The sequence below is a fragment of the Cephus cinctus genome, unplaced genomic scaffold (genome assembly GCF_000341935.2).
Source record: "Cephus cinctus unplaced genomic scaffold, Ccin1 Ccin1_scaffold0581, whole genome shotgun sequence".
Lineage (NCBI taxonomy): Eukaryota > Metazoa > Arthropoda > Insecta > Hymenoptera > Cephidae > Cephus > Cephus cinctus.
This window is the reverse complement of record NW_014333230.1, coordinates 174233-202142: the sequence shown is the minus strand read 5'-3', so window position 1 is coordinate 202142 and position 27910 is coordinate 174233. Positions and strand designations below refer to the sequence as shown.

The following is a 27910-nucleotide window of genomic DNA, read 5'->3' as shown; positions in this document are numbered from 1 at the left end:
CCCAATCCCTCCCTCGCCATCGATAAAAAACAAACACACCTCGATCGATGTGGTACTAAATTATTTTGGTGAATAATAAACGAAGTTGTCACTGATTTCGCTCGATATCTGATCTCTTGGATTGATTGTCAACAGTTTTCCTACAATTCTAGCCTTGATTATCCTCACTGAGTGCTTTGGTGTTTTTTTGTTAATCGAATTGCCAGAATTGTATCCCGAGGGAAACAATTGTCACTCTAATTAATAGAGAGGACATACCAATGAACGTACATAGGCCATAAATCCGATAGCTCCTTGTAGAAGATAATCCTTGTCGCCATTAGTCCAGGATGCTATTTGTCTATTTAGAATCTGCGTGATCCTCTCCCTCTATTCTCAGAATCTCCGGGTCGCCATACCAGACAGTCCTAGCAGCTTTTTAGTACTATTACTAAATACTTATTACGTACTATTAGTACTCACCGTTGATGGCATGAGTGTTCTTAGTTTGGCTTTTGTACGCGTCCCAGCGATAACATTTACGTTTACACGTTAGAAACGTTACGAGGGCCGATTATTGTTGATGATTTGTAATATCATCTGATACAGTAAACGCGCTGTCAATAATAATAATTACTGTAAGGGAGAAGAAAGGGAAAAGAAATAAGAAATGAAACTGATAGTAGCCAGCGACTCGTGAAACTTCTTAAGGAAAGACTATATTATACATAATAAAGGCACCGCAGCAGCATACGGAAACTTTAATGCGTTTCCAATATTTTCTGTATTATTAGAACAGTATAGCCTGCAGTGTTTTTCTCAACAAAAAAATTATATAATAAAATGTAGTGAAGATTTCGTATACGCACTTCATAATGTATTGAGAAGTATAATATAATAAGTTTCACTAAAAGTGGAGTTTACCGCATTATTAGGTGACTCTCTATGAGTATATTGTGAAATGTAGAAAATAATGTAATGTGTAGCCAATTTCACGAAGTACCCCGAGAAATTGTCAACTATGTTAATTTTTTCAAAGACTTGAACGTCCACTTTCGGTCTTTCATTTCGATACGTAATAAGATCGCCTAACGACCAGTGTATTTTTGAAAAGTCCCCCACATAAAAGTCTCGTCGAAGTATCTATCTGCAATATTCTAGCACTTTTAATGAGATTCATTTCGCCTATTTATGCCGATTAATATATTTTATTTGCGAATATGTACAATACAAACATTTGCCAATACAAATTCTTCGATCATTTTCTTGACGGACTACGGCCTGTTTTCTTCAACGCGGTTCAATGCGTAAACTCCGTTTATCTTCAAATTTCAAGTGTCTAATTGGCTAATAGTTCAGTTAAACCGATTTATGCATTAAACCGCGTCGAAGAAAACGGCCATACGTAGAGTCCCGATCATCGTATCAGCATTCAGACAACAATCCTTTTTGTTAATTAAAGTATTGAAAGAATAAGTAAAGAAAGGTTAATTACCTTCGTGATATATTGTCAGGAAGGAATCTGATAATTCTACGAATGAAAATATGCTTTTGAAGGCATGTTACTTTGTCATGAATGTTTTGCTGTTTCGCGCGCCACTTAACTACGTCGCATGGGAACCACTGTAAATATTGAAAACCACTGAACACGTGGTACCTGTTGTTATGAAAGTTTAGCGGTCGGATAATTTCAATTTAATTCAGTTTAGTTTCTTCAACGATCTTTGTAAGAGATGAGCGTTCAGTATACTTTTAGTATGAGTTAATCGTACCAGTTGACCTGTGTGATCTATTATCCTGACATTTTTTTTATAACTTTCTGTTCGGATTTGGGATTAAGTAGTTAATAACGTCATTTGTGTCGGACCTCAAATTTATTGGATTTACCTTTATAATTGAAATTAAAAAATCATGAACAACGAAGAAGTTTTGACTCTGCCGGATACTCAAAATGCTGATGGGGTGGTAATCACACAAGAAGTATCACAACAGAGGCAGGTCGCTTGGGGTCGATTATGGCGCAATAAGTATGTTCAGAACAATGTGGGTAAGTTGGAGGATCTTCTTTCTTTGCTTACTGTATATCTACTGTTATTTTTTATAATTCTACAGATTTGATAAAAGACGAGTATACTGTGGGACGTTCGGCAAGCTGTGATATATGTCTGATGAAGCAAAAATTGAAACTTCAATTGCTCAACATTGTCAGCAAAGTACATTTCAAGATTAGTAGGACATATTTGAGTGACTGCGAGGAAGATCCAATTGTGTATTTGGAAGATTGTAGTCACAATGGTACTTATGTAAACAAGACGTTGGTTGGTTCAGGAAAACGAGTCGTACTTGAGAATAACGATGTCATTTCCATCTCAATACCTGGCTTTACTGGTAGATATTTTATAGTATGCTATAAGTTTAACTTTCTATACGAGTATTGATTCTATATCCACTTTATTTATGGAAATAGCATATACCTTTATGACTACAAAGGCACTTGATGGCAGTGGTTTACCATCAGTACTGAAACACAAGTATGCTATCTCTCGAACATTGGGAACAGGTGCTTGTGGCACAGTTAAGTTGATATTTTCTAAAATTGGATGTAAAAAGTATGCAATGAAAATGATAACCAAAAAAAGTCAAGCATCAAATGGAGGCAAACATCCTTTAAATGACCCAGAAAAAATTATGAATGAAGTTAGAATTTTAAAAGCTTTAAAACACGTAAGTAGGACCTTTTGTGCGCTTTTGCAATCTTCTATTGTTATCCAAGGGTATAGAAAAAAAAATTTATATACTTACAGCCATGTATAATTCGCATGGAAGAAATTGTTGACACTCCGTCCACAGTATATATAATCCTTGAACTGATGGAGGGTGGTGAGTTATTTGAACGAATTCGCTCAAAACAGAGATTATCTGAAAAATGTGCTAAGTTGATATTTTATCAAGTCATTCTTGCTGTACACTATCTTCATGAAAGTGGCATAACCCACAGAGACTTGAAGGTACATATCGTCATCCTAATAATATTCTCATTCATAAACCTGTGTTGATCGCTAATTCTATGTTTCACAGCCAGAAAATATATTATTGGCAAGCGATGACGACGTAACACTTGTGAAAGTGTCGGATTTCGGTTTGTCCAAACTGCTAGACTCTGAAACAATGATGAAAACATTCTGTGGTACCCCTATGTATGTTGCTCCTGAAATCTTATTGACAGGCGGCAAAGGCGCATACACTAAGCAGGTAATATTTTTACAAAAGACTGAACCAGAAATGGATAATAAATGTCTATTATATAAAACAATTATTCAGGTGGACGTGTGGAGCTTGGGTGTGATTTTGTATTGTTGCCTAAGTGGTCGTGTACCTTTCAACATGCATCATTCAAAGATAAGTCTACAGGACCAAATTGTCAGGGGAATGTATAATTTTCCTCCTGTATTTGATCACATCTCAGAAAATGCCAAGGACTTGGTACGAGTCATCCCTTTTTCTTTATTCTCCTCTCTAAAACTTTTATACAAGAGACAATTCTAATTAATACATTTTTTACAGATCCGTAGTATGCTTACGGTTAACCCAGGAAAACGTATTACTATTAGTAAAGTACTGCTGCATCCTTGGCTTCGTGACCGCGAAATGCGCGAAACTGTTAATTCGCTGATCAGAGAAGCACACGACGAAAATTCTTCGCCAACCAGTCGAATCCGTTACGGCCAGTGAAGAATGTAATTGTCGTCCATGATAATTATGAAAAAACCTTCAAGGACTTTCCACTGAAAGTCTGAAAAATGACTGATAATAAATTCTTATTAATTTCATTACGGTAATATGAATCATTTCTGTATTTTCAAAATAAATATAATTCTTTATAATAATAATAATCTTTAAGTACAAATGGGATCTATCTAAAGTACAATGCAGGACACACTGACGATGGATTTACCTCATCCAACGCTGTTAGAGGGCTCTTTTGATATGTAATAATTCCTAATACATTATGATTTGATAATAAATAGTTGTACGTTTGTTAAGCAGTCTCTACCGTGTCTAATGAATCTTTACCCAATTGTAGATGGCCGTCTAGCCTATCAGACGGGCATTCATTATCAAGAAAAGGGAGCAGCATATTTGCGCGTACACGCAATGAAATTCATTTTATTAAAAAACATGATTATCAACCACGTAGTTAACGTCTTCTATCATGAAATTAGATATTGATTTCACATGAATGCATCTCGTTATTCTTTTCTACATGGAATGTCTTCTTTTCCTCCACAAGGATTTGGTAAAGGAGTTTCAAGATCGGGTCTTTTCTTTTTTGCGAGACCCACGAGTAATCGTTTTATTTGGGCTATCGCTTTGCCAGGATTCAATCCCTAAAATTTAAAGCTGTTTAGTAAACTTAATTCGCGTTACATTAAATGAAACCAACTTTAGGACACGTCTTGGTGCAATTAAAGATGGTTTGACACCGGAAAACCGAATAAAAATCTCGCAACTTTCCCAGTCTCTCTTTGTCTGCAGTATCTCGAGAATCAATGATCCACCTATAAGCCTGTTGAGTAATAATTTACATTACTTAAACTGTATTAAAATACAATCGAAATTAAAATTCAAACCTGCAGAAGAATGGCAGGACCCAAATAACGGTCTCCAAGCCACCAATATGGAGGACAGGCATAAGAACAGCATCCACAGAGTATACATTCATAAAGTCCATCAAGATCACTACGATCATTTTCACTCTGTAAAAGTGGTCGAATCCCATTAAAATTCTCTTCGCCTTTTCTCTTCAGCCATGGATCGATCAGACGATACTGTTCCAAAAAATGACTCATATCCGTCACCAGATCCCGAATAACGTACATATGCGGTAGTGGATATATTATTAACGGCTTTGCCTCATCTGGTTTCACCTTCCTACAATGTATCGATAAATTATCTAGAAGTCATAATACATAAAAAAAAGTAACATTTAGAAACTTCCATTACGTTATACACGCCAAGGTATTCACTCCGTTTATATTCATCGAACAACTGCCGCAGATTCCCTCGCGACAGGATCTGCGAAACGATAATGTCGGATCGTATTCCATTTTTATATAATGTAACACATCCAACACCATTGTTCCACAATTATTTAAATCCACCACGAATTGTTGCATGTATGGTTTTACATTTGGTTTATCCGGACTCCAACGATAGACTCGTACCTTCTTAAGTTTTGGACGTGGTTTTATAATGCCCTGTAAAAAAAAAGTATAAGTAAGTATTTATAATTTTTAAAGTTGCATACTGGAATTTATGTAACTTAAGAAAACTGACTGGTCCGCTCTTTAGACATTGCATGGCCATTTCCTTCTCAGATATCATTATAGGCATTTTGGTGGAGGACGTAGAAAATAATCTTTTTTCGAATGGGACGTTTATAGTTTTCATTGAAATTCTCGTCCTGGACAGAAGATTTGCAAGGCTATTCATTTTCTGTAAGAATCGTATACTTGGACTGACAACGATGGACATTTTTTCCTCGTGTCGTTTATTTCGCCGACCCGGGAGTATGGATCTTCTTGACTTCTAGCCTCTGAAACATTTCTGTGATGGAAACGAACTCGTTTTCTAATTTATAGAATTTCTCCGTCTGTCAAAAAGAATTTATTGAACAAACGAATGTTCTTGCTCATTGGCAGACTCGCAATTCACGGAATTTTTCCAACTGCTGAGTAAAACGATCGACTCGTTTATTATAAAGTAGGAAACAGCAATACAGTCTACGTGTGCCCAGCAATTATTATTGCCAGAAAGATATTTTCGAGTTTATCCTAGAAAGAGATTAGAGGGAGTTGACGTTCATGACCTGTATACTTTATTATTTTTTGTGCAATCATTCTCCATTAGTAAGAAATTCGCATTTTTAATGTATATCTACTCGCAATATTGTGTATTCAGTTTTATGGAGAATTACAATCTCACAAATATTTATTAGGGTCATTTTAAAGTTATCGCTAGATTATTTAATTGCGAAATGTAACCCCCGCGATGAAATATCTCATGATAACCCATTCGAATGGTCAGATCAAGTAGCTGAGTGAACGTCAACAGCAACCAGCAATGTAGAAAATTCAGCTTAGTTGAAGTAGAACCGCTCAGTTGGTCGGCTGTACTTTATTATAGCATACCAAGCAAGTTTCTATAGTCTGTGTGCGACTATATAACACTCGGCGGACACTTGTTGCTTCTAAGAGCGTAGAGCACCCTGTAAAGAAATAACAATAAGATCATACAAGAGGTATCGTACATGTGCTTACTAATTTATTTGCCGATTATTCACTGCACCCTACGGTTAATTGGTTTTGAATTTTCTTATCAACTCATAATTACATTAGGTTAGTCTTAACCACAGTTATTCCATTCTCAGTCATGGCTAAACACACTGTGCTTGTGATTGGCGGCGGTGGCAGAGAACACGCTATATGTTGGAAATTGGCCCAATCAAATGATGTGAGTTGTATATATATATATATGTATATATATTATTTTTAAATATTAATTTGATATTGCTTTATTTATTTTTTATTATTTATTAGGTTGACCGTATATATGTCAGTCCTGGCAATGTCGGTATCTGTGAGATAGATAAAGTTTTTTCGGTACATTTAAATGTTAAAAACAATAAGGTATGTATGTGAGATGCTGGATACATTTTGTAGTACATATGGTACATATTGTTTTGGTCAATTCTAGGAGATTGTGGAGTGGAGTAAAAGAAATGAAGTAGACTTTGTTGTTGTGGGTCCAGAGGAATACTTGGCAAATGGTTTGGCAGATGAATTAAAGAATGCTAATATACTATGCTTTGGACCTGGAAAGGAAGCTGCCAGGATTGAATCTGACAAAGATTGGGCTAAATGTTTTATGGATAGACATAATATTCCTACTGCTAGGTGGAAGGGATTTATTAAAGCAGATGATGCTAAGAAATTCATTAAAGAGTAAATGCTCAAATATTTATTGACAATATTCTGGTATTCATTATTATATAATCATCAATCTTTCATCATGTTAGGTCACCATTCAAAGCTCTGGTAGTTAAAGCTGCAGGTCTGGCAGCAGGCAAAGGTGTGGTTGTAGCAGCTAATAAACAGGAAGCTTGTCAGGCAGTAGATGAAATGCTGACCGATAGAAAATTCGGCAGCGCTGGCGAAAATGTTGTTATTGAGGAACTCCTGGAGGGGGAGGAAGTATCAGTATTAGCATTTACCGACGGTGTGATTCGACAAAATAGATTCTATATATTATCTAGTCTAAACTGTCTTTATATAATAATTAATATTGTTTTAGGAAAAACTGTTGTTAGCATGGCTCCTGCTCAAGATCACAAGAGAATATTCAATGGCGATGCTGGTCCAAATACCGGGGGTATGGGAGCTTATTGTCCGTGTCCACTCCTAAGTCAAAAAGACTGGGAACTAGTGAAAAAAAATGTACTTCAAAAAGCAGTGGATGGCTTGCGAAAAGAAAATATTCCGTTCGTTGGCGTACTTTACGCTGGATTGATGTTAACTCAAGATGGTCCTAAGGTTTTGGAATTCAATTGCCGATTTGGTGATCCTGAAACACAAGTTATTTTACCATTGCTCAAATCTGATCTCTTTGCCATCATAAAGGTCTGTTCATCGTTCACTAATTGAAGTATAATAATAATGACATTTTTTTCTATCAGAAATTTCATTGTCACAAATAGGCCTGCTGCACTGGCACCCTCACTGAATCTCACGTATCCTGGCATGAAAATGTTTCGGCTGTAGGCGTTATTTTAGCATCTAGGGGTTATCCAGAGTCCTCGTCAAAGGGACAAGTAATAACTGGAGTCAAAACTGTAGCAATACGACAAAATCACTTCGTCTTCCACAGTGGTACAAATCGATCCAGCACCGGTGACTTATTGACAAACGGTACAGCTTCAGAGACTTAGGCTTAGATTTAATATCGGGAAAAAGAGGTACAAGTATTGAATATTTGTTTTATTTAACAGGTGGGCGAGTTCTGATAGCCGTGTCTCTAGCACCATCCTTGGCGTTAGCAGCCGCCAGAGCAACCGCAGCAGCTCAAAGTATACAGTTTGATGGAAAACAATTTAGAACTGATATCGCGCACAAAGGAATCGCTAGGTATTTTAATATCTTTTACACTGTACGCTGTGAGACACATAATACATGTTTAATCGCTCGTAACATATTTTTTTATCAGCCATAAAATATTTGGCACTGTCATGTTATTTGAAATTGCATAACTGTACAGATCCATCCTAAGGGATGGTGTGCTGACGTATAAGAGCAGCGGAGTCGACATTGAAGCTGGTGATTCTTTAATTTCTGCCATTAAACCTGTTGTCGGCGCTACTAAACGACTTGGCGTAATTGGGAGTATTGGTGGATTTGGTGGGTTATTTGATACAAAAGCTGCTGGTTACGTGGATCCACTCCTCGTTTCTGGAACTGACGGTGTTGGCACTAAACTCAAAGTAACTAAATTCATTATTTTATCCCAAAAAGCATCATATATAAATAATAACTTTATGAATTGGTTTTACAGATAGCTATCGCATGTGGTAAACACAATACGGTTGGAATTGACTTGGTTGCGATGTGCGTCAACGATGTTCTTGCGCACGGCGCGGAACCCTTGTTTTTCCTTGATTATTTTGCCTGCGGTCGCCTCGACGTTGAAGTTGCTACTGAGGTCATCGCAGGGGTTGCTGAGGGATGTAAAAGGGCCGGTTGCGCCTTGGTAAGTAATTTAATTAAACGCCTATTTAACTAGTCAATCCAATGGAAATATTTTTAGGTTGGTGGAGAAACGGCGGAAATGCCTTCCATGTATGGCGAGGGTGAATATGACTTGGCTGGATTTGCGGTAGGAGCTGTGGAGCGAAAAAATTTACTTCCACGAACAAGTGAAATTCAACCTGGTGACATTGTCATTGGTCTCTCGTCCAGTGGGGTACACAGTAATGGATTTAGTTTAGTTTCCAAAGTACTGAAGATTGCCAATAAACAGTATTCCGATCCGGCACCGTTTTCAAACATAGGAAAAACTATTGGTATGACATTTTCTAAGGACTTCCCAAGTCTATAAATGAAAATATTTAGAAATTATACATTTTTAGGGGAGGAACTACTGGAGCCCACTAAGATATATGCAGTTGGAGTACTTCCTGCCTTAAGATCTGGTTATGTTAAGGGATTCGCACATATCACTGGTGGTGGTCTTACTGAAAATATACCACGAGTTTTGCCAAAGGATACTGGCGTACTTCTTGATGCTAATAAGTGGAATATTTTACCTGTTTTTGGCTGGTTAGCCACTGTCGGTCAGTATACCATTATTAATATTTTTATATTATCATCATATAGAGTTGATACTAAAAACATTTTATCTCAGGTGGTATAAATCGACAAGAAATGCTGAGAACTTTTAACTGTGGCATTGGTGCGATTCTCATTTGTTCTGCGGTAGACGAGAAGGAAGTTCTGAACACATTAAGAAATGAAAATCCCACGGTTATTGGAATGGTAAAATCTCATAGAACTACTGACATAGAAGACAGAGTACAAGTAGAAAATTTTGAAAGAGCAATAGAAGTACATATGAAGAAACACGTGTCCTACCTAGTCTCCAATCTTTGTAAACCCCTGAGAAGGGTTGGAGTTCTAATATCTGGAAGCGGCACTAATCTACAGGCTCTAATAGATGCTACGCAGGATAGGACACAACACATAGGAGCAGAGATCGTTTTAGTCATTTCCAATAAGCCTGACGTTGAGGGATTAAGACGAGCACAAAAAGCTGGAATAAAAACTAAGGTAAATTTGTTGGCTTTTGTCCATTTTCATTTTGATGAATTCATTATTCATTACCGTTATCATTATTATAACAGGTAATAAAACACGTAGACTTTCCAAACCGTGAGACCTTCGATCAGGCAATGGATGCTGAGCTTGAAGCAGCTGGAGTAGAAATTATATGTCTTGCTGGCTTCATGCGAATACTGTCTGAACCTTTCGTGAAAAAATGGAGAGGAGCCATTATCAATGTGCATCCTGCATTATTACCATCATTTAAAGGAGCACATGCTCACAAAGATGCTCTTGCTGCTGGTGTCCGAGTGACTGGATGCACTGTACATTTTGTCGAGGTAAGTAATAAATTAAATAAACTCAAGTTTTGAATAATAGAGTTTATCCGAATGTACAGGTCGATATAGATTCTGGAGCAATAATTGAACAAGAGGTAGTTCCTGTACTACATAATGACACTGTAGAAATTCTTCAAGAAAGAGTGAAGGTTGCAGAACATCGTGCATTTCCAAGAGCTTTACGACGCCTAGCGACAGGAGAAATACGCCTTAATGAAAATGGCATTCTTGAATGGAATCATTAATTATCACTTTATAGATCTTTTACATGAGTCTAGTCCATAAGGCGCCATTCGGAATACATTATAACTGTACAGTGTCTCATTTAAATAATCTTTTTGCAAGCTTTATTAACAGTTAAAATACCATATTTTACAGTAAAGTACTCAACAAATTTTTATATCCACTAAGTATGTTTTCGGTCCAAAAAAGATAAGAGCGCACTGAAAATATCACCATGATCCTGATTTCTATTAGTCATACAATTTTTCGACATTCGTTTTTCGACTGGTACAACTGGTTTAGTTAGAGCCTCCTCTGCGAGAGCATCTAGATTTACTTGCAACATTTGTTTCTGCAGTATCGGTACTAATAAGTTATACTTATCAACTTTATCATTAATTTTCTTAGTCACAATTTTTAAGCTCTCCAAGGTATTTTGCCAGGATTCTAAGTCCTCTTCTGACAGTGGTGTAGTTCCCAAACGATTACGTGCCTCAATTAATCGTTTTTGTAAATCATCCTTTTCCTCTCTGATTTCTTTAGACAACTGAATCCACTCCGGAGTGAAACCATTATCTATCAGAACCTGTATCAAAATTTATATGTACAATCAAACGTCATGAAAAACAATATATTCAGTACACAAATGGTACTTATGGTGCATACCTGATTAAGTTTATGTGTGACAAAATCCACGTAAGGATTTTCCGTAGTACGAAAATTCTTCAGTGGTTTACCAGAACCAGGTAGATCCGAGAATTCTCCTTTATTCATCGCTTCCTGAATTAAATCTTCAACCAGACGATCCATCCCGTAACGCGTTTTTATGTCTTTAGCTCGTTCTTTATCCATTCCCATTAAAGTATTGCGTTCCTCAGCCTGTAACTTTTTCAATCTATGCTCCATAATATTGTCCACTGCTTTTTGAGCGCGCTCAATACTGTATTGCCTTTGTCTTTTGCTAGGAGTACCAATTCCAACATCATAGTTCAAGTAGCGTCGGTGCTGTGGTGCTGTGTGCTAAACAAAACAAAGTGCACAATTTAAAAATGAAATTTGCATATCTCTGCTTGCTTGTAAGTACAAATTTGTTAATCAATCAACCATTTTCTTATGTACCTTAATATCATGCTCATCTATTTGTGGTTGAATTTTCGATTCCCGTTCCCGCTGTTCACTTCGACTACGTTGAATATCTCTATATGCTTTTTCTATCTGTTTTAGGATTAATATAATTAAAAGATATAGAAAGAATCGTAGCCACTCTCCTAAAGATGATTATTACAATACCTCTGTGAATCTAACAGGATCAGCTTCAGAGCTTCTACCATCAGGATGAAATTTTTTAGCCAAATGTACAAATGCCAGTCTCAAAGTTTCGTCCTCACAATCTTCGGACACTCCAAGAATTTCATAAGATCTCTTGAAACAGAAAGATCGTTAAACTCTCGTTGGAAAGATTCAAGTTCAGCATTATTTAACTTTCCATATATGGAATCTCACCTTGGACGCATTCTGATGCTGATGTCTTGTTGCAACATAGCAACGATTCTCAAAGCAGCGCTTAGATCCAAAGTGTTTAGCACATTGGATTCGTATATAATTACAACTTAACATCTCCTAGAATGACTGTAAATCATGAACAAGTATCCAATTTGTTATTGCATAAGTAATACGACGTTAGTACGTATAAGATACATAGTAGAAACGCGAAATCTGAAAGTATCTACTATAGTGCAAAAACTCAACTAGAAAGTTATTCCAGTTATTCGGTTATAAAATATGTATAGACGTTCGAAGTTCAAGGTACTAGGAATGGAGAAGGGATATAACTTGCGTTGACTTTGAAAAAAATAGAAAATAGTGTCAAGTGATAAATCAAATAAGAATCGGCCAGTGGATTCGAGCCGACTCGGGCAAATTCGCGCGCACGACGATGACCCGAGTGAAGCCCAGACCTTCGTCTTGTCATGGCCAGATGGCGTAAAGTAACGTGAATCAGTATACTCCTTTTATTTGGATTAAAATTGTAGAACGACGAAACGACTGCAAACGACTGCCATTACCGGAACGGTTTGGTTCGATTCGGCTGCGAACAGTCCGTTTCTGCTTTTGGTCACGCGGATACGGAGACGCAGGGAAAATTTACAACATGGCGGAGCGCAGGAAAAATAGAAGGCGCAAGGATGTAAGCACCGCATATGGCATTAATTTTTACCTTAATTCTCAGTTATATATTAACCATAGATTTTTCTGGATATTCTACAAATCTTCGGCCTACGTTTTGCCTACTGTTCACTTTAGGAGTTTAATCTGGGAAGCGTGTCTACTCTGAGATATTCGCGTATCCGAATGCGTGACGGATGACGTAGACTACTGGCGCTTATTTAGCGTGCATATTATTTGCTGTCTAGTCAATGTCTTCTGACCTAGCTTTGATTTTTTCTTGTAGTTTAATACTAACACTTATGTATTTGAATTTAGTACTTTCTTTATGGGAAATAGTTGGTGGAGTTGTTCCGAAACAGTCGATTTGAGTTACGTCAATATTATTGTAAAATTATATTGGTAACAGGATATACCAAATCCGGATGGCGAAGAAGCACCAGATAAACCAGCTAAGGAAGAGTATGCAGTTGCTAAATGGATTCGCAATAATGTTCCTTCGAAGAAGACTAAATTCTTGAATCACAATGTGGAATACTTTACGGGATCTCGAGCTGTCGATGCTCTACTTGAGAAATCACCCTGGAGCAAGACACAATTTGAAACTCGTGAACAGATTACGGACTTCCTAGATGCAATGTTAAGGCACAAATTTTTTCATAGGGCAAAGAAAGTTGTTGTATCAGAGAAAGAGTTAAATATTATTCGTGGAGCTAAAAAGAAGGGCAAGGATAACAAAGAGGAGAAAAAGTCTGTGGATAAAGAGAAAGAAAAAGATAAAGAGGACACAAAAGAAAGCAAGGAATCTGGGGATGGTACCAAGGAAGGGGATGATAAACAGGATGAACGGAAAGAACAGAAAAAGAAGCCGAAGGTATATTCATCATAAAGAAGAGCGTCATTTAACCATGGAATTGTAACAGGTTGAAACAACAGTTTGTTATTCTAGATACGTCTTGAGATGCACCTGGATCAATACTTTGCTGATTGCAATGATGCATATGTTTGGATATACGAACCGATACCAGCATATTACTGGCTCTTTGGTACACTGGTTGTTCTTGGTGCTATCGGTGTCTGTCTATTCCCATTGTGGCCTCCGTCCATTCGTCAAGGAGTTTACTACCTGAGTGTCGCAGCAGCTGGTTTCCTGGTATTCATCCTAGTGCTAGCTGTCGTCAGACTCATAGTTTTTTCTTTCCTCTGGGTAATAACCCTTGGAAGACATCACCTCTGGTTCTTACCGAATCTAGCCGAAGACGTTGGATTCTTCGCATCATTCTGGCCCCTTTATCACGTAGGTAGCACTAGGTTAAACCTTTTCCTAGTTCCATTGTAATATATCATTAAACAGAAAAATATTTCATCCTATGATAGTACGAGTATTGCGGTCCAACGACCGCAGGTGACAAAAAATTAAATAAGAAGAAGAAACGCAAGAAAGACAAAGATTCAGACGCTGAGGATACACCTCTGTTACGATCGTAAGTTTTCACTGTAAATGATGTTCAGCTGCTGTCAATACAGATTTTGTCAATTATATTACAGAGAGGAAACATCGACGACCACGGAAGCAGCCGATTCAGTTGGCGCTGAAGATACGAGGAAAATTGAAATTGTCAGTGGCAAAGAGGGTGGATCTCAGGAAGATGAAAAATGCCGAGCAACCGAGTCAGCCGAAGGAGAAGATGTCAGCGAGGAAGGTTCCGAAAGCGAGAAGTCAAATACAAGTCGTGACTTTGAAATGGTACAGCATACCGAGCTGGAGGATAAGTAGAATGACAAAACCTTCAATGAATATTCAATATGCTGTCGTCCAATGGTTTGTTCGTTATTGGACCTGCACCATTTGCATTTTATCATAAAAATATCGATCGCTCCGATATCATTATTAAAACTATAACTTCTTGAATGAACGTCATCACAAGAATCCAGGTGATTCTTAAAGACGTGGTGGAGGATGTGCTACGGGATTATAGGAAGATTCGACATTTTGGCAGGATGTTACGAGTTCGCTGGAAAAATAATAGACAAACAAATAGACTCGGCGCTGATCTATGGGGAAACGTGGCCGGTTAATAGCTGAGCTGTGTCTTCTGCATTTAGAATTTCATCGATGGACTAACATGGGCTGAAAAGAATCGCGAAGTTGGATGGAATCGAATTTTACGTTTATCGTTATCTGAAAATTCGATAACCGTTACATTCATACAATTTCGTCCTCCTTGTGAATCAATAAATAATAGACATATAAATAAACAACGGGGATACGATTCGTCAGAGAGATTCGTGTGCTAAAAATTTAATACAAAAGATTATAATTTATATTTTTATGTGGATCGTTCGAATGATAATTATTATTGTCGTAGACATAGTGAATGATTATTGATATAAAAATAAAATATCAAAAGTCAAATATCCATACACATGAAGATAATCATACATATAATATTTAAGATTGACGGGGTTTCGAAGTGATCTGACGCAGCATATCATTGCACATAGCAGCGTAAGGATTCATGGCGACCATTTGGCTACGTGCGAAGGACGATCCGCCGTTAGCAGCCATAGAAAAGTCTTGACGTGCCTCTTCAATCTTCCCAAAACTCCTATGAAGCGCAGCGCGCTGGCAAAGCGCACGGATCCCAGCCTTTCCTTTTCCACCGCTCAATTCCACGGCCAAGTTGAGGTCGTTCATGGCTTCTGTGCAGGAAGCGTGGCTTACTTCCTATTGCGCTCTCTCAAGCGTGTGGTATACTTTACATTTACTATGGAAAAGAAGAAAGAATCGATACCTTCGTCGCGACCAGCCAGACGTAGCGCCTGAGCCCTGTCGTTCAGAACATAAGGCGAATTAGGATCCTGTTTAAGAGCTTCGTCAAAGTAACGAAGAGCTTCTTCGAAACGTTTATCCTCGGCAGCTGCTATCCCGAGCTTTATAATGGCAGCTACCTCGGGGTTCGGATTGGTATAATTTTCAATGTGATCTTCTAATGGAAAAAGGAATCATGAAGGTATCCATACTAAGATATATATTGGTCTAGGGTGATCACGTACCCAGGATATCCTTATCCGTGGAAGAGGCTACCGGTTCACCCAACGGCAGGAGCGGATCGAAGATCGTCCTCAGGATAGCCCTGTCGTGCTCGCTCAGTCGTTTCATCATTCGTACTGACGTGATTTCGTTAAGATCTCACGAAGAAGAAAACCCGTTTTCGATGTATTAAACTTGCTGTTGCTGTTACTAAACTCTTCTTACGTCACGCGATAATAATGCCTCTTGGAATGCTACCCGACAGTCAAGTATTTAAATTGAAAAACTTTTTATTCGTTCAACCAATACTATTTTGCGTGGCTGCCATTTGTTTGTTAAACACAGTCGTACAGTATTTAAAAAAAAAACAGACATTATCGTATTTCATTTGACCATTTATTGATACCCGCGTGATAGTAAGGACGAAATGCTGTTATTATATAACTGTTAAGTCTTATCTCTTTCTCTAAAGATAAAAGAACAATCCCGTCACTTGACTCATCCATTCTATGTAGGAAGAGAGCCGCACGTAAACTGTAGGATACTCTGGTAGTCCACAGCCATATCGCCAGGATATTACGCCCACGATGACTTTACTGTTTTTAAGAAAAAGTGGTCCTCCCGTGTCCCGATCGCATACTCCAGTGACCTCGTCTCTCGACCCTGCGCAAAATTGAAATTCCTCGTGGATGCTCAAATTCCATTTGGCATAAGCATTTCTACAGAAATCTCCATCGGACAGTTTTACTGTCGTTTTACGAAGTACCGATGGCTGTATTAAAGTTTCAGAAACCTGACCCCAACCGGCTACAGTAAATTCAGTGTCCATTGACATATCGATAGATGGCTTCAAGATCAGAGGCTGAACTGATATGGAAAAGACGATGGGTTTATCCAACTGCAAGTAAACACTATCAATCGTCAGAATTAATTCAGACAGGTTAACTAAGTATCACCTGAGTAAGAGCCAAATCATGAATCCAGGATTCATTAGGATTGTAATTCGGATGCTGAACGATCCTCTGTATATTACGCGTAATGCCTGGCAGATGAAGATGATATGTACCAGCTAACCAGTAGTAAAGTCCAGTATTATTCACGGCACTAGGTAAATAATATAGAAGTAAATTTTGAAATTGCATTGGTCTCTTATCGCAATACCAGAATAATAGATACCTGTTATCATTACTTACCCCAGGACACACCCCGCTGAAGTCAGTACCCAATTTTCAGCTATCAAAGATCCCGCGCATTGATGCAGATGCATGATCGACGCCCAGGACGTCAATCCCAGGGAAAGAATACCAGGAAACTCATAAGGCTCTGTCAATTCTCCATTGACAATTCTCTCAATCGGATGATCCCCGCTGTCAATTTTGACAGCCACACCTGTACTGAATGTCGCAGCTCCCATCACAAGTAACAATTGCCATGCTCTCTCTGACATCGTTTACCAGGAAATGAGTCTGATGACACTAGAAGCGAGTATCTGTGTCTTCACTGATACTAGAAATTTCATTATATCAGTGGCCCCCGAATCCATGTTGATCGATGCGTTCTCAATTGTACTGTAGTTAATCTAGTAGCCAATGACACGGAGTTGCGTGATCTAAAAGTCTTTCAAGACTAATAATTATATCTAGATCCTTTTACTTAATTTCTTCAGGACCATTCGCACTGGCATCTTCTCCGTTGAATCTGGATCTTCGGAAATTGCAAAGCCACAGGCGCGAAGTAATGCTCCTAGTGGACGCTCGAGGATTCGAGAGTGCCCGGCTAAGTTTAATAGCCCATAATTCATTGGCTGCGTATATGTATAAAATATTATTGCAGTCACGTGGAGTTTCACACGGCAGTTGGAGGCACCTTTGGCAGCGAGTATCCAAGTACTTCCATGCCGCATGCACTGCTGACAGGGGACGAGCACCAAGGCAAAGCTGTACATACACATGCAGTATTGTGGAAAAGAAAGAGCCCTTGTCTCTTTCGCGCCAGTGCAAATAAGGCACAGCGTGTCGCACAAACTGTGGCTGCTGGCAAAATAAAAAGAATCCACCACGCTACAAAAGGACGGGGTGGGTTGGAAGTACGATGAAAAAATACTATAAAGCAAACCAGCGCGGTTTGCGGTTACACGTGATGCCGTAAGACAGTCTGGATTTTTTGCTGTGTCCCTCTGACTCTCTTGAATGGTATATAATCGGTTTGAAAAATCCAATGTAATTCTATTGTCTGCAGAGGGAAAAGGAGAGGAAGAGAGTGACTTTGTTATTTATATTTATGCAATTAACGTTACAATAACGAAACGAGAAGGAGGAACCATGAAAATTATTTGAATCAACTGTAGAAACTACCTCGCACTCTAACCGTTATCCGCCAAATGAATCTCTCGGAGACAGTTGGCCCGAGGCGTCTTGCGTTCCTTTCCTCCTCTTTTCTCTCCTCACTCTCTCTCTCTCTCTCTCTCTCTCTCTCTCTCTCTCTCTCTCTCTCTCTCTCTCTCCATCTTTCTCTAGACTCTTGACTCTCTTGAATCTCCACTGTTCTCTGCCGACCCCGTTGCTCCCTCGACGCGATGCCCCACCACGTACGCCGTACGAATTTTGTGGATGGCGCGACCGAGGCTCTCTTGGAATCCGAAAGAAGAAGAGGCAGTCTTCTTTGGTAGCTTCTTCGAAGTTCCTCTGTTTCCATGGAAAAATAAGAGAAACAAAAAGAGGGAAAGAAGATTGGGACCCAAAGAATTCCGTTATATCCGATACGTTATACGTATGAGACACACGTCTCATCTGCTCTACGTTGAACGCAGAACCTACGCAGAACCTATCTACGTTCCTCGTGTCATCATTGTCATCCTGATCGAAAGACGTGTCTCGTTTGAGATCTATCTTATAATCAATAGGGCTTTGTTGCTGGACCAAAGGATTCCTACGGATTTTCTTTCTTTACCATAGTCACTGATAAAAGACTCTTTTATCAATTCTTTATAGTTTTCTCATGGTATATTCTATACGAACATATGATGCGTGTATCGTTCACCACGTTCATCACGTTCACCACGTATACTCCTTGATATTCCTATTCTCTTTCATTTTATTTCAAAGTCCATACGCTCGGCTAGACTTCGTGCGAGATCCATTAAATCAGACAGTTGGGATCTTTGACGTTTTTCTATGCATCTTTTGGTGGCCACGTCTCATCAATATACATGCATGCAGCGCTAGCTCGAGGACTCGGGAGTCGGCAGGATCCGTCCAGTGTATTTTTAAACAGCACTTTATCCTAGAGTCGCAGCAGAATGAATTCTGAGCTGATCCTCCTGACGAAGGAAGAAGTGGGCCCAGGTGAATGAAGTTTTCACAAGGACGGGTTAATCTGTAATTGAAGTGAACCATATGCTTTGGAAAGGAATTGTATAGGTTTTTTTTAAAGAGTGCAATTATCAGGACTGCGATATCCTCGAACACGTCGTACCTACATGACTTTATTTAGCGTTCGACGAAACCGGTTGCAAAGTTACTTTGGCCTTAGGTTCAACCTCCCCCTCAGAGTTTTACGAGCGGCTTTCAACTTTTAGGGTTCCTGGAACTTCCAGACTTATTTCTATCTTATCTCTCGCGTCTCCTGCGCGCGGCAGCTACATGCAGGCTGGCATAGAGAAATCTCTTATCTAGATACTTCATTATATTACTCACCACCGAATGACGTACCCACAGTTACCCAAGATCTACCCGGTATCATTGATATTATCCAGAGGAAGAGCTCATGCAGAATTCCCGATGGTGAATTACCTTACGAACGTTCGACACATCTTTAAATTCACAGGCAGACCAGTTATCTCATGTGTGGCACACGCATGGCTCCACTCACTGTTCACGAAACGCTTGAATTTCATGAGAAAGTTCATTGACTGCTCTCCGGGCAACAACGTCAAGGTCCCTTGCACGAATCCTGACCGGCTACACCTACGTTACAAGAGGAAGAAAAAACGGATGATTACGTAGCAATGTACACAAAATCCCATCGTGAAGGAATATCTAGGATAGGTAGGGATCACTCATAGCGTACAGATATATGCAAGATCCATTCGACGTTGACGTCTTCCCCACGTTGTCGAAGGCGTCGCTGCTCGTAGGACAAGGCGAGGCCATTTATCGTACTAGAGTCGTGTGGGTAGGCTGCATTATTGTTGGCCGTTCTTGGCGGCACAAGCGAACCTCCGGCGTATCTTTGGCGTCACTGGAGAAAGTGCCGGGTGTGGCCGTCACTCGTGGATATCATGACAATAGGGTTACAGTCGTCCTCGTCCTGCTGCAAGGGGTAGGCAAATGAGAGATTCTTTAGCCATAGGACAACCGTAATAGCCAATAATGTTCTCCAGTCTGTCGCCGGTAGCGGAGACATCCGGTATCGAATACCGTTAGAAGAAAAGGGGCATTTCGAAGTACCTCCTTCGCATGGGACTTGGAAATACATATGGCAGTAGTTAGCTACTACTTCAGCGTGTTACTTGCTCACGACTCCTGCAGGTGGATAATATCTACTTGGCTTCCAACTCTAGTCCGTGCTTCGACAGAGCATCCATGGACCATTGTTAAAATTTTTTTTCCAAGTTATTACACGCCGATATGTAAATGCGTTCCCGCTGCTCCCCCCTTGGCCGCCCCTTGCTGGGCCTCACGGGGACTCTCTCGGCTTCCCGAGGACCGTATGGGTCTCTCTCTCTCTCTCTCTCTCTCTCTCTCTCTCTCTCTCTCTCTCTCTCTCTGTCGCTCTACGAACCTCTTCTCCGCGCTTGATATATCTTTCTCCTTCCTCCTTCTCTCGTCCCTCTCGCTCGCCATGCCGTATCCATCCTTCTCTCGCCTTTCTATCAGCGGAATCTACCTTGACTCTCCGCGTGCTAGTGCTGCTAGTGGAGAGTCCTCTCTCCTGGTGGAAGGTACTGCTCGATGGGCCAGGAGACTGGGACGCGACGCGACGCTCGGGCAGTTCACTAGCGGCAGCGTGTTTTCAGCGATGCTTTCAGCCATCCTGACTGAAGTCTTCAGTCCGAGTGCGACTCTCATTGCGTACGGTGCGGGTACGGACTCTCCGAGTGCGATGATCTTGGCTTAGTCTCATTCGATCGTCTGTCTTCTTCATTCATTATATTTAATCGAATTAAGGGTTAACGAAGTTTTAACAGTTTTACTGTGTAACGCGAGTCTTTGATCTTTTGTGTTTTATTAGTGGAAAATTTTATCAGGATGGATTTGAAGTGTACCTTTGATTGGAACGTACGTCAGGTTGTTACTGTAATGTGTCATACTTATTGTACAAGATAAAAAAGATGTGGTTGTAAGAGCGGAGAATATCTGTGAAGATTGCTGTCAGGGCGAGACCAGAAATATAAATGGAAATAGAGGACATGTCAAATTCAACGTGTACCAGCTCCAAATCAAGATGAGACTGAGTCCTATACTTCTATCGGCGGCTACGGCCTGGCTGGGACGTACCACTGGACAGTATCTTATTCCAAAGAATAGCGAGGGTCGACCTGAGCTCTCGACCGAGTTTTTCCTGGTTCCCGACGTCTCGGAGAAGAATAGCGTAGCTAATGTAGCTAGTGTCGCGAGCGTGATCAGCGTGCCAGCACCAAATCGAACGATTTCCATCTTCAGAGGACATCCCGGCCGAACCGGATATCCTGCCGAAGTTCAAGTCTCCGGGATACCGAGTTCAACTGTCGTTCAGCAACCCTTACTCAGGCAGCAGCCCTGGGCTCTTCCTCTAGCAGCCCTGAGCGCAGCAGCGATGTTCCTCATGGTCGGCTTTGAAGTCTTCGTACTGCTGAAGGTTAGTCAGCCATTGTTTAGAGAGAGAAATTCCCCGAGTTAATTATAATTTAATGCTCGCAATGAGAACTAGGCGAAACCGTCGCGCCGCAGCTTCCCTGAGAACTCATCAGGGCCAAGGCAGTGTTTATAGATATATAGATAAAAAGATTAATAGAACGATCGGTCGATTATCTTCGTTCGTCGATAAGCTCCAATTCTTGCAGTTTCGCCGAGAACGCGACCGCGACCGAGACCTACGATTCGTTTGCTCCGCTGAACCGACCTTTCCAAGCTCTCGCTTTTACAGGCGAGGGCAGCTGCTCCCAGCAGAAGACACTTATTCCTCGGGCAAGCTCTCCTGCTGGGCCTCTTCCTCTTGGCGGGACTTTCGGCAGCTGTCTCGCTCACGCCGAATCCTTTGTCCTGTGCTGCACTTCGACTGGTCGGCCTACCCGCTGCTCTTGTCTTCGCTGCGCTGCTCGTCAAGTGTGTCTTCCTGTTATCATTGAACAGTGGAGTATACTTGCCAGCTCCTTATCAAGTGAGTATCTCATTACCTCGAATATTCACCTTCGAGCAGGAACATTAATTCGGCATTATTTCAGGCACTGGTTCTGATCTTTGCTGTCCTGGTCCAGGTTGCTATTATCGGCCAGTGGTTCTACGGGGAGCCACCAGCTGTCATTCAGTCTCAGAACTCTGGACTACCCAGCTGCAAGACACCTCTTGGACACACGGTAGCATCCCTCGGGTAAGTGACCGACGATGCACTTATTTCCATATTACGATCAATTACAAGTACTGTAATTTATTTAAACAGGTACGTCAGTTTGCTCCTTGTCGCCGTAGCTTGTTTAGCCGTAAGAGCAAGAGGAGTCCGGGACAACTACAGGGAAGCAGCGTTCATCGGGATGGCCGTTGGAGGATCGCTGCCTGTATGGATATCAACTGGGATTGGATCTCTAATAGCATCCGAGGATAATAAAGAGGCCTGGTTGGCTTACGGCCTCTTGGCAACGTCCTTATTCGTATTCCTGACTATGTTCCTGCCGAAGGGTAGACAACTGGCTGCTCTAGGTCGGGAAGGACCTAGTGCGGTCCGAGACAGGGAAGAACAACTTAGTTCCCTACCAGCTAGTGGCTACTCGCCGTCCTTCTTTCATTTCAAACCAGCCCCGGGTTCCCTCAAGAGGAAGATGCAGTACCAGAGCGCTGGTGAGTAGCTTGAAGACGTACAAAATAAATGTTGAAGAAAAACATATAAAAAGTTCTTTAAACAACTCTTAATTACAGATCGTGTCGCCTTGGTTTCTTCAGGAATTCCGAATTGCAGTGCGTGCAGGCACGGTGGCAGTCCCGTTTATTCCGAAGGCACGTATATTCGCCATGATTTTAATATATTAATAATACAGTATAATCTCACCCGTTAAACGATCCGCTTTCTTCGGCAAGGCCCCATTCACACTGATACCCTGGAGCATCTTGATCGACTCTCGAGAAGCATCATTGCTGAGTGAGGTTAAACCAGCCATGAAAATTACCTCTTCCTCCGTAGTCCTTTGATATTGTTAGATATCGTTCTTCGTACTTTCACCCACCCAGTATATACCGGAGTAATGTGCACATGGAAGAACAGGCGCCATTGCGATACGCACGACAGACGCGTGCTCGTACGCGTCGGTGGAGTGGCCTCGTGCGTAACGTGCATTCCTTTTACCGTAATGCCTATTATTGCGGGCAGCACGCGGAATACGCTGTGAAAATTACAGACTGTAAGGTTACTGGCCCTGGATCTGGTGACAATATCCCCATAATATTAATTACAGCATCCATGTATAGAATCGTAACGCTAACGTTTTTTATTTCTACTTATATTACTTACAGACGTTCATGGACCCTTGGAGACTTTTGTCATACCACCAGGAATGTATCTGAGACCCGAGGAAGCTGCTGGTAACCTCTACACGACACTCTCGGCGAATCCGAATGTTTTCTTTCAAAGAGCACATCCTGGAATGATGTACTAAATTGGATCTTACGACCTGGACGTGTCGTTCGTGGGAGCTTGTACATATTTCATTGTGTCTATTGATATTAGAGAATAAGAAAACCTGTGTGGAGCACCGGTTGTGATGGTGCCTTAAAACGTGTAATAAAGTACACTTATAGATCCATACATTTGATTAAGTACGATTAGGAGTCCTATTAATTTTTTATTAGAAACTGTATACTAGGTGCGCCTTCCGATAGGCAACCATCTCCACGTGCAAATGTTATTAGAATTTGAATACCAATTTCTTAAATTAAGACCTTATTATAGATTTAATTCTTAATCTTAATCAGGATTGTTGATCAAACTACAATTGTGAAAGTGATTTTATCAGATTTGATAGTGGCTGACTAACTACTTGACCGTCTGAGTATTGACGTCAGAATACACAGCTGTTCTACTTCCAGACTCGCCGCTACGTCAAAAGACATTAATGTCAAAGGACATTACAATAATTGTACTCTATCACACGAAGAATATTTGTGTTGCCACAGTTTATTAAAATAGAGAAATGTACATGTTTAATAACTATGAATTTCAGGTAGAGACAAGCGGAATCCTCTATCAAAGGTGCTGCAAATAAATAAAATAGAAGGTAAATAGAAATAAGTGACGGTAGATTTGATGAATAGGAATTTGATATAAACAGCAATCTCTAATTAACAATAACGAGTTTTCAAGATGAATGGAATTATCGATTGCAGTCCCTGTTAGTCTCCAACTCTTTGTAAATTCGTTGATTTAATCTCAATATATTCAGCATGCAGATCCGTTTATGTTTCGCTCGTCAATCGATCTAAAATCACTCGGTGCATAATACCCGTCTGGTATGAACAACGTAGTAACAATAAACGATAAAATTATAAAAGTGAAACTTCAATAGTTATAAATTATACCAGCAGCATTCGAAAGTTTATTTTTTGATCATAACTTGACAATCAGTAGGATTCAGGATAAGTGTCGCTTGTGAAAAGTCGCGTGTTGGTTTAATTAAACTATAATTTACAATATTATGTAACAGAGGTGCTGAGCAGTTAAAGTAAAGAATATTTTATTTAAAAAGCACAGTAAACAGGCCCTTAGAATTGGTAATCATTATAGAATTCATAATAACGTATTAAGGTGACAATTTTATAGTTTTTCGGTTTTACCATTTTAAAATTACAATATTTACACATCAATCATAATGTTTGACCAATGAGGAATGGCACTTGGAGTACTGCCTATTATCGAAATAGAATTCTTATGATAAACTGTCATTATATTTATATCTATGGAGGATGATTCTTTCGGTAAACATATCATTAGCTCATATCATTATGACTCTATGTACTTTTAAAGGTTAATCATTCGGATTCTAGTTGAACAGGCATATCCTATTCTATTATATTCCATATATTGAGACGCTTGATCAATTTCTCTTATACACAGAGGATCCATGTGACGGTATTAAGAATACAGTTAAACTAACGTTCAAATAAATAAAAATATGTATACACAAATGATAATTCAGCTTCGAGGTGCCGCTTGAGACATCATTTGCGATCAGACACATCAGTAAGTGTAATCCACCTTGAGATTCCGGCTGCTTAGAGTTTATGTACAAAATATATATTTGAAAATTTCTAATACTGATGAAATGTCTCTTTGAGTAAAATTAAAGAATTAGATTGTTTGTACGTAGGTTGTAAATAGATAAGTATATGAATTAATTTAACTTATAGTCGTTTAGGAATAGCTATTAGTTATAAGTATAGCGAGGCTAGGAAGACGGAAGCAGTTTTGTCTTATTGACAATCAGTTTCGTAAGTAATTAATAACTGGTAGATTCTTCTGTAATGTACAAACGTAGCTACCCGGGACTCCTAGGACATAAAGTCGACATAGATGTACATTAAAAAGGATTCTGGATCGAGCTGATGATCGCGTTTTAATTCTAGATCGACGTATCTTTCAGCATTTTTAATTAATTGTTCAGAAGACGCTATTTCAGACATTAAAATAATAAATTAAATCGATAACGTAAAATATTAACACTAAAAAATCGAAAATTTTGGAAAAGCATATTTAGAAGTACTGGAAGTTGCCCAAAATTGTGTGCGCGCAAATTCTTCGCTGAGGACTCCGCGAGTGGGAGCAGGCGGACGGTGGGGGGCGCTCGAGGCAAGGCCCTGACTCGGAGCGCTCATTCTTCCTCGAGCCGGTCTCCTATACTGGTCTCTTGGAAATACCCTTCATATTCATTTCCAACCTTCTTCTATTTTTATATTTAATCCTTCCTGAGGTTTTTCCCCCCTTGTCCTGTGCGCGAAAGCCGCAGGACTCGGGGGTTTTCCTCAAAAAAAAAACAAAAAAACATGGTCCCCTATGGGGCCTCGGAGGGGTCGTAGCTCCCTTCAGGAGAGGCAGGACCTCACGGAAATGGGCGGGGTGGGGCCCATTTCACTCCCTTATACTTCTTATTTTTCCTACTTTTTCGAGTTTTCTCATTTGTCGTTCCTCCCAAGTAATCTGGTCCTCGTGCATACGTTTTACGCACCTTTTTCTCCCCTCGTTCCTTCAATCCTCACCATCACTCTTCTTCACTCTTTCTTTCTAACAATCTTCCTCTTTTTTCCTTCAACAATATCTTCCCTGGCTGCTGCCACTAAATGTTTCTACTCTATTTTCGAATCTCCTATTCCTTCCTACGTCTGCATCACTCTCCTCCTAGTATACCCTTTAAAACTAAGTTTTTAAAATGTCTTTTGGAAAAAGAAAAGTTTAAAGTTGTAGTGCGTATAACTACGTATATTATATCGCAGTCATATATGTAATATATCTTTTATGGTACTGTTATTACAAATCTTTCGCGGGCTGTATGTGTATGTCTGTATGTATGATTGCACTTTGTATGCTATGTACTTTGTATGGCTGTGTGTATGTATGTCTGCACTTTGTATACTATGTACTTTGTATACTGTATCATTATTGCGTTTGGCCAATAAATTATCTTTAAACACATATACACGTTGATATTCTTTTGCCCTATGCGAATATCCCAGAGTAAGAATGAGTTCTGTCTCTCTCTTACACTCCTCCGTCCTAACAGCATCCTTCTCCTACTCCTAATATAATTTGAAATTCAATACTCGAAATTGAACCTTTGGGAGGCTGTATCTTAAAAACAGCTGGTTGTTTGGCTTTTTAATTGAAATTTTAAAAGATCTCTTAATGCAGAAAGTCAGAATGGTCCATAGAAGAGGCTGGTACAGGTTAGATTTCGATAGGGCCACTTTCAAAAAATTGCTTTACTTTTTGGTACTCGCACACTTTTTTTTGAATTTTGAAATTATCAAGCCTTCATAGTATTGAATTTCCATTAGTTCGAATTTTCGCCGATAAGAGGGCAGCACCTCCTGGGCATGTAAGTGGCGCCATCTCTGAGAGAACCGACAAGTTCAACCAGTTATGCTTCCTTGTCGACACTGGAGCAGAGATCTCTGTCCTACCAAAAAGGTGCTGCAAGGGATTCAGCAAACAAACAAATTGCAAGCTGCATGCTGCTAACGGCACTCCTATCAAGACGTTTGGCACCAAAAGTCTGACCCTTGACCTAGGACTACAGAAACCTTTCCGTTGGGAGTTCTGCGTGGCTGATGTGAAGCAGCCCAGCATCGGGGCGGATTTCTTAAAAAGCCACAATCTGACTGTAGACCTCAATAACCGACGCCTGAGGAACATGGTCTCACTCCACAGCTCGGACGAGAATATGCCTGCCATACCAACAAAATTTGATGACACCACCTCCAGTAGAACGACCTGCTCATCCACCTTCTTACCAAAAGAAATATCGCGCCGTCCCAAGGTACGTCGCTGGAGGGGGAGCAGTGTGGCGACCCACGAGGCAGCAGCCAATCCGGTCAGAGGACCTTCGTGGCGGTGGCGCCCTCAAGAGTTCGACGAGCGGGAGCTTCCAGTCGCTTCTAGTCGTCTCGCATTACTCGCATCTAACACAGCAATATGTCCGCCTTCCTGTACCGTTAACTAATTAATAAACTTATAGTGTGTTTTGTATTATCTCCTGCAATACTTACTCACCTGCATCGCCGGCCACATGGGCATGTAAGTGGCGCCATCTCTGAGAGAACCAGTGAACTTTCTTCAATAAAATAATTCCGAAAGTAATTCGAAATTCAGCTGTATCACGCTGGTACAGATAAAACTGCGATAGGGCACTTTCAAAAAATCCCTTTACTTTTTGCAACATGCAGATGGAATGAAAGTAATGACAGAGAAAATGCAGCATAGCCGTGAAGAGGTGTAGAAGCATAAGGTTGGAGGAGAAGGAGAAGGATGCTGTTAGGACGGAGGAGTGTAAGAGAGAGACAGAACTCATTCTTACTCTGGGATATTCGCATAGGGCAAAAGAATATCAACGTGTATAAGTG

The 27910-nt window shown here is 40.1% G+C and overlaps 8 protein-coding genes across 19 annotated transcripts; 4 read left to right on the top strand and 4 right to left on the bottom strand.

Moving 5' to 3' along the window:
• The first annotated feature begins 6 nt into the window (after nucleotides 1-6).
• LOC107268766 (ovarian-specific serine/threonine-protein kinase Lok) lies at nucleotides 7-4022 on the top strand. Of its 2 annotated transcripts, none has more exons than XM_025086020.1 (7): nucleotides 7-2006; nucleotides 2092-2367; nucleotides 2447-2703; nucleotides 2784-2987; nucleotides 3058-3231; nucleotides 3301-3462; nucleotides 3544-4022. In XM_025086020.1, exons 2-7 carry the CDS (start codon nucleotides 2148-2150, stop codon nucleotides 3709-3711), a joined length of 1185 nt encoding a protein of 394 aa, XP_024941788.1. In that variant the 5' UTR covers nucleotides 7-2006; nucleotides 2092-2147; the 3' UTR covers nucleotides 3712-4022. The 2 variants fall into 2 exon arrangements, with proteins under 2 accessions (XP_024941788.1, XP_015597330.1); XM_015741844.1 differs by having other exon boundaries at nucleotides 7-2026.
• Nucleotides 4023-4172: 150 nt separating this feature from the next.
• On the bottom strand, nucleotides 4173-6133 carry LOC107268770 (succinate dehydrogenase [ubiquinone] iron-sulfur subunit, mitochondrial). The gene is made up of 5 exons (XM_025086034.1): nucleotides 5317-6133; nucleotides 4984-5237; nucleotides 4611-4911; nucleotides 4424-4546; nucleotides 4173-4367 (listed from the first exon to the last, which is right to left on the bottom strand). Exons 1-5 carry the CDS (start codon nucleotides 5512-5514, stop codon nucleotides 4230-4232), a joined length of 1014 nt encoding a protein of 337 aa, XP_024941802.1. The 5' UTR covers nucleotides 5515-6133; the 3' UTR covers nucleotides 4173-4229.
• Nucleotides 6134-6138: 5 nt separating this feature from the next.
• Nucleotides 6139-10595, top strand: LOC107268763 (trifunctional purine biosynthetic protein adenosine-3). 3 transcript variants are annotated; one of them, XM_015741841.2, is made up of 15 exons: nucleotides 6139-6280; nucleotides 6410-6492; nucleotides 6579-6668; nucleotides 6736-6983; nucleotides 7058-7257; nucleotides 7333-7658; nucleotides 7736-7946; nucleotides 8027-8162; nucleotides 8293-8515; nucleotides 8587-8781; nucleotides 8839-9094; nucleotides 9161-9364; nucleotides 9436-9857; nucleotides 9932-10189; nucleotides 10249-10595. In XM_015741841.2, the coding sequence occupies exons 2-15, from the start codon at nucleotides 6412-6414 to the stop codon at nucleotides 10432-10434; spliced, it is 3036 nt and encodes a 1011-aa protein (XP_015597327.1). In that variant the 5' UTR covers nucleotides 6139-6280; nucleotides 6410-6411; the 3' UTR covers nucleotides 10435-10595. The 3 variants fall into 3 exon arrangements, with proteins under 3 accessions (XP_015597327.1, XP_015597328.1, XP_024941766.1); XM_015741842.2 differs by having other exon boundaries at nucleotides 6141-6280; nucleotides 6378-6492; XM_025085998.1 differs by having other exon boundaries at nucleotides 6149-6280; nucleotides 6383-6492.
• On the bottom strand, nucleotides 10596-12057 carry LOC107268769 (dnaJ homolog subfamily C member 28). Its single transcript, XM_025086070.1, has 5 exons — nucleotides 11915-12057; nucleotides 11702-11833; nucleotides 11531-11626; nucleotides 11078-11431; nucleotides 10596-10997 (listed from the first exon to the last, which is right to left on the bottom strand). Exons 1-5 carry the CDS (start codon nucleotides 12026-12028, stop codon nucleotides 10596-10598), a joined length of 1098 nt encoding a protein of 365 aa, XP_024941838.1. The 5' UTR covers nucleotides 12029-12057.
• A 285-nt stretch (nucleotides 12058-12342) lies between these two features.
• On the top strand, nucleotides 12343-16442 carry LOC107268768 (translocation protein SEC62). 4 transcript variants are annotated; one of them, XM_025086025.1, is made up of 6 exons: nucleotides 12343-12599; nucleotides 12987-13451; nucleotides 13527-13874; nucleotides 13955-14061; nucleotides 14126-14324; nucleotides 16395-16442. In XM_025086025.1, the coding sequence occupies exons 1-6, from the start codon at nucleotides 12564-12566 to the stop codon at nucleotides 16425-16427; spliced, it is 1188 nt and encodes a 395-aa protein (XP_024941793.1). In that variant the 5' UTR covers nucleotides 12343-12563; the 3' UTR covers nucleotides 16428-16442. The 4 variants fall into 4 exon arrangements, with proteins under 4 accessions (XP_024941793.1, XP_024941794.1, XP_015597335.1 ...); XM_025086026.1 differs by lacking the exon at nucleotides 16395-16442 and adding an exon at nucleotides 15035-15164; XM_015741849.2 differs by lacking the exon at nucleotides 16395-16442 and adding an exon at nucleotides 14578-14902.
• Nucleotides 14879-15763, bottom strand: LOC107268773 (tetratricopeptide repeat protein 36). 3 transcript variants are annotated; one of them, XM_015741858.2, is made up of 3 exons: nucleotides 15635-15763; nucleotides 15373-15567; nucleotides 14879-15280 (listed from the first exon to the last, which is right to left on the bottom strand). In XM_015741858.2, exons 1-3 carry the CDS (start codon nucleotides 15741-15743, stop codon nucleotides 15030-15032), a joined length of 555 nt encoding a protein of 184 aa, XP_015597344.1. In that variant the 5' UTR covers nucleotides 15744-15763; the 3' UTR covers nucleotides 14879-15029. The 3 variants fall into 3 exon arrangements, with proteins under 3 accessions (XP_015597344.1, XP_024941825.1, XP_015597345.1); XM_025086057.1 differs by having other exon boundaries at nucleotides 14879-15277; XM_015741859.2 differs by having other exon boundaries at nucleotides 15373-15564; nucleotides 15635-15761.
• LOC107268771 (trypsin-7-like) lies at nucleotides 16057-20237 on the bottom strand. 3 transcript variants are annotated; one of them, XM_025086051.1, is made up of 4 exons: nucleotides 19307-20237; nucleotides 16805-19193; nucleotides 16568-16715; nucleotides 16057-16509 (listed from the first exon to the last, which is right to left on the bottom strand). In XM_025086051.1, the coding sequence occupies exons 2-4, from the start codon at nucleotides 17056-17058 to the stop codon at nucleotides 16078-16080; spliced, it is 834 nt and encodes a 277-aa protein (XP_024941819.1). In that variant the 5' UTR covers nucleotides 17059-19193; nucleotides 19307-20237; the 3' UTR covers nucleotides 16057-16077. The 3 variants fall into 3 exon arrangements, with proteins under 3 accessions (XP_024941819.1, XP_024941818.1, XP_015597342.1); XM_025086050.1 differs by having other exon boundaries at nucleotides 16805-19576; nucleotides 19680-20237; XM_015741856.2 differs by having other exon boundaries at nucleotides 16805-20237.
• Nucleotides 20238-20372: 135 nt separating this feature from the next.
• LOC107268760 lies at nucleotides 20373-23606 on the top strand. Of its 2 annotated transcripts, none has more exons than XM_015741837.2 (6): nucleotides 20373-21449; nucleotides 21738-21971; nucleotides 22036-22181; nucleotides 22251-22645; nucleotides 22724-22801; nucleotides 23315-23606. In XM_015741837.2, exons 1-6 carry the CDS (start codon nucleotides 21057-21059, stop codon nucleotides 23455-23457), a joined length of 1389 nt encoding a protein of 462 aa, XP_015597323.1. In that variant the 5' UTR covers nucleotides 20373-21056; the 3' UTR covers nucleotides 23458-23606. The 2 variants fall into 2 exon arrangements, with proteins under 2 accessions (XP_015597323.1, XP_024941787.1); XM_025086019.1 differs by having other exon boundaries at nucleotides 21723-21971.
• The last annotated feature ends 4304 nt before the right edge of the window (nucleotides 23607-27910 follow it).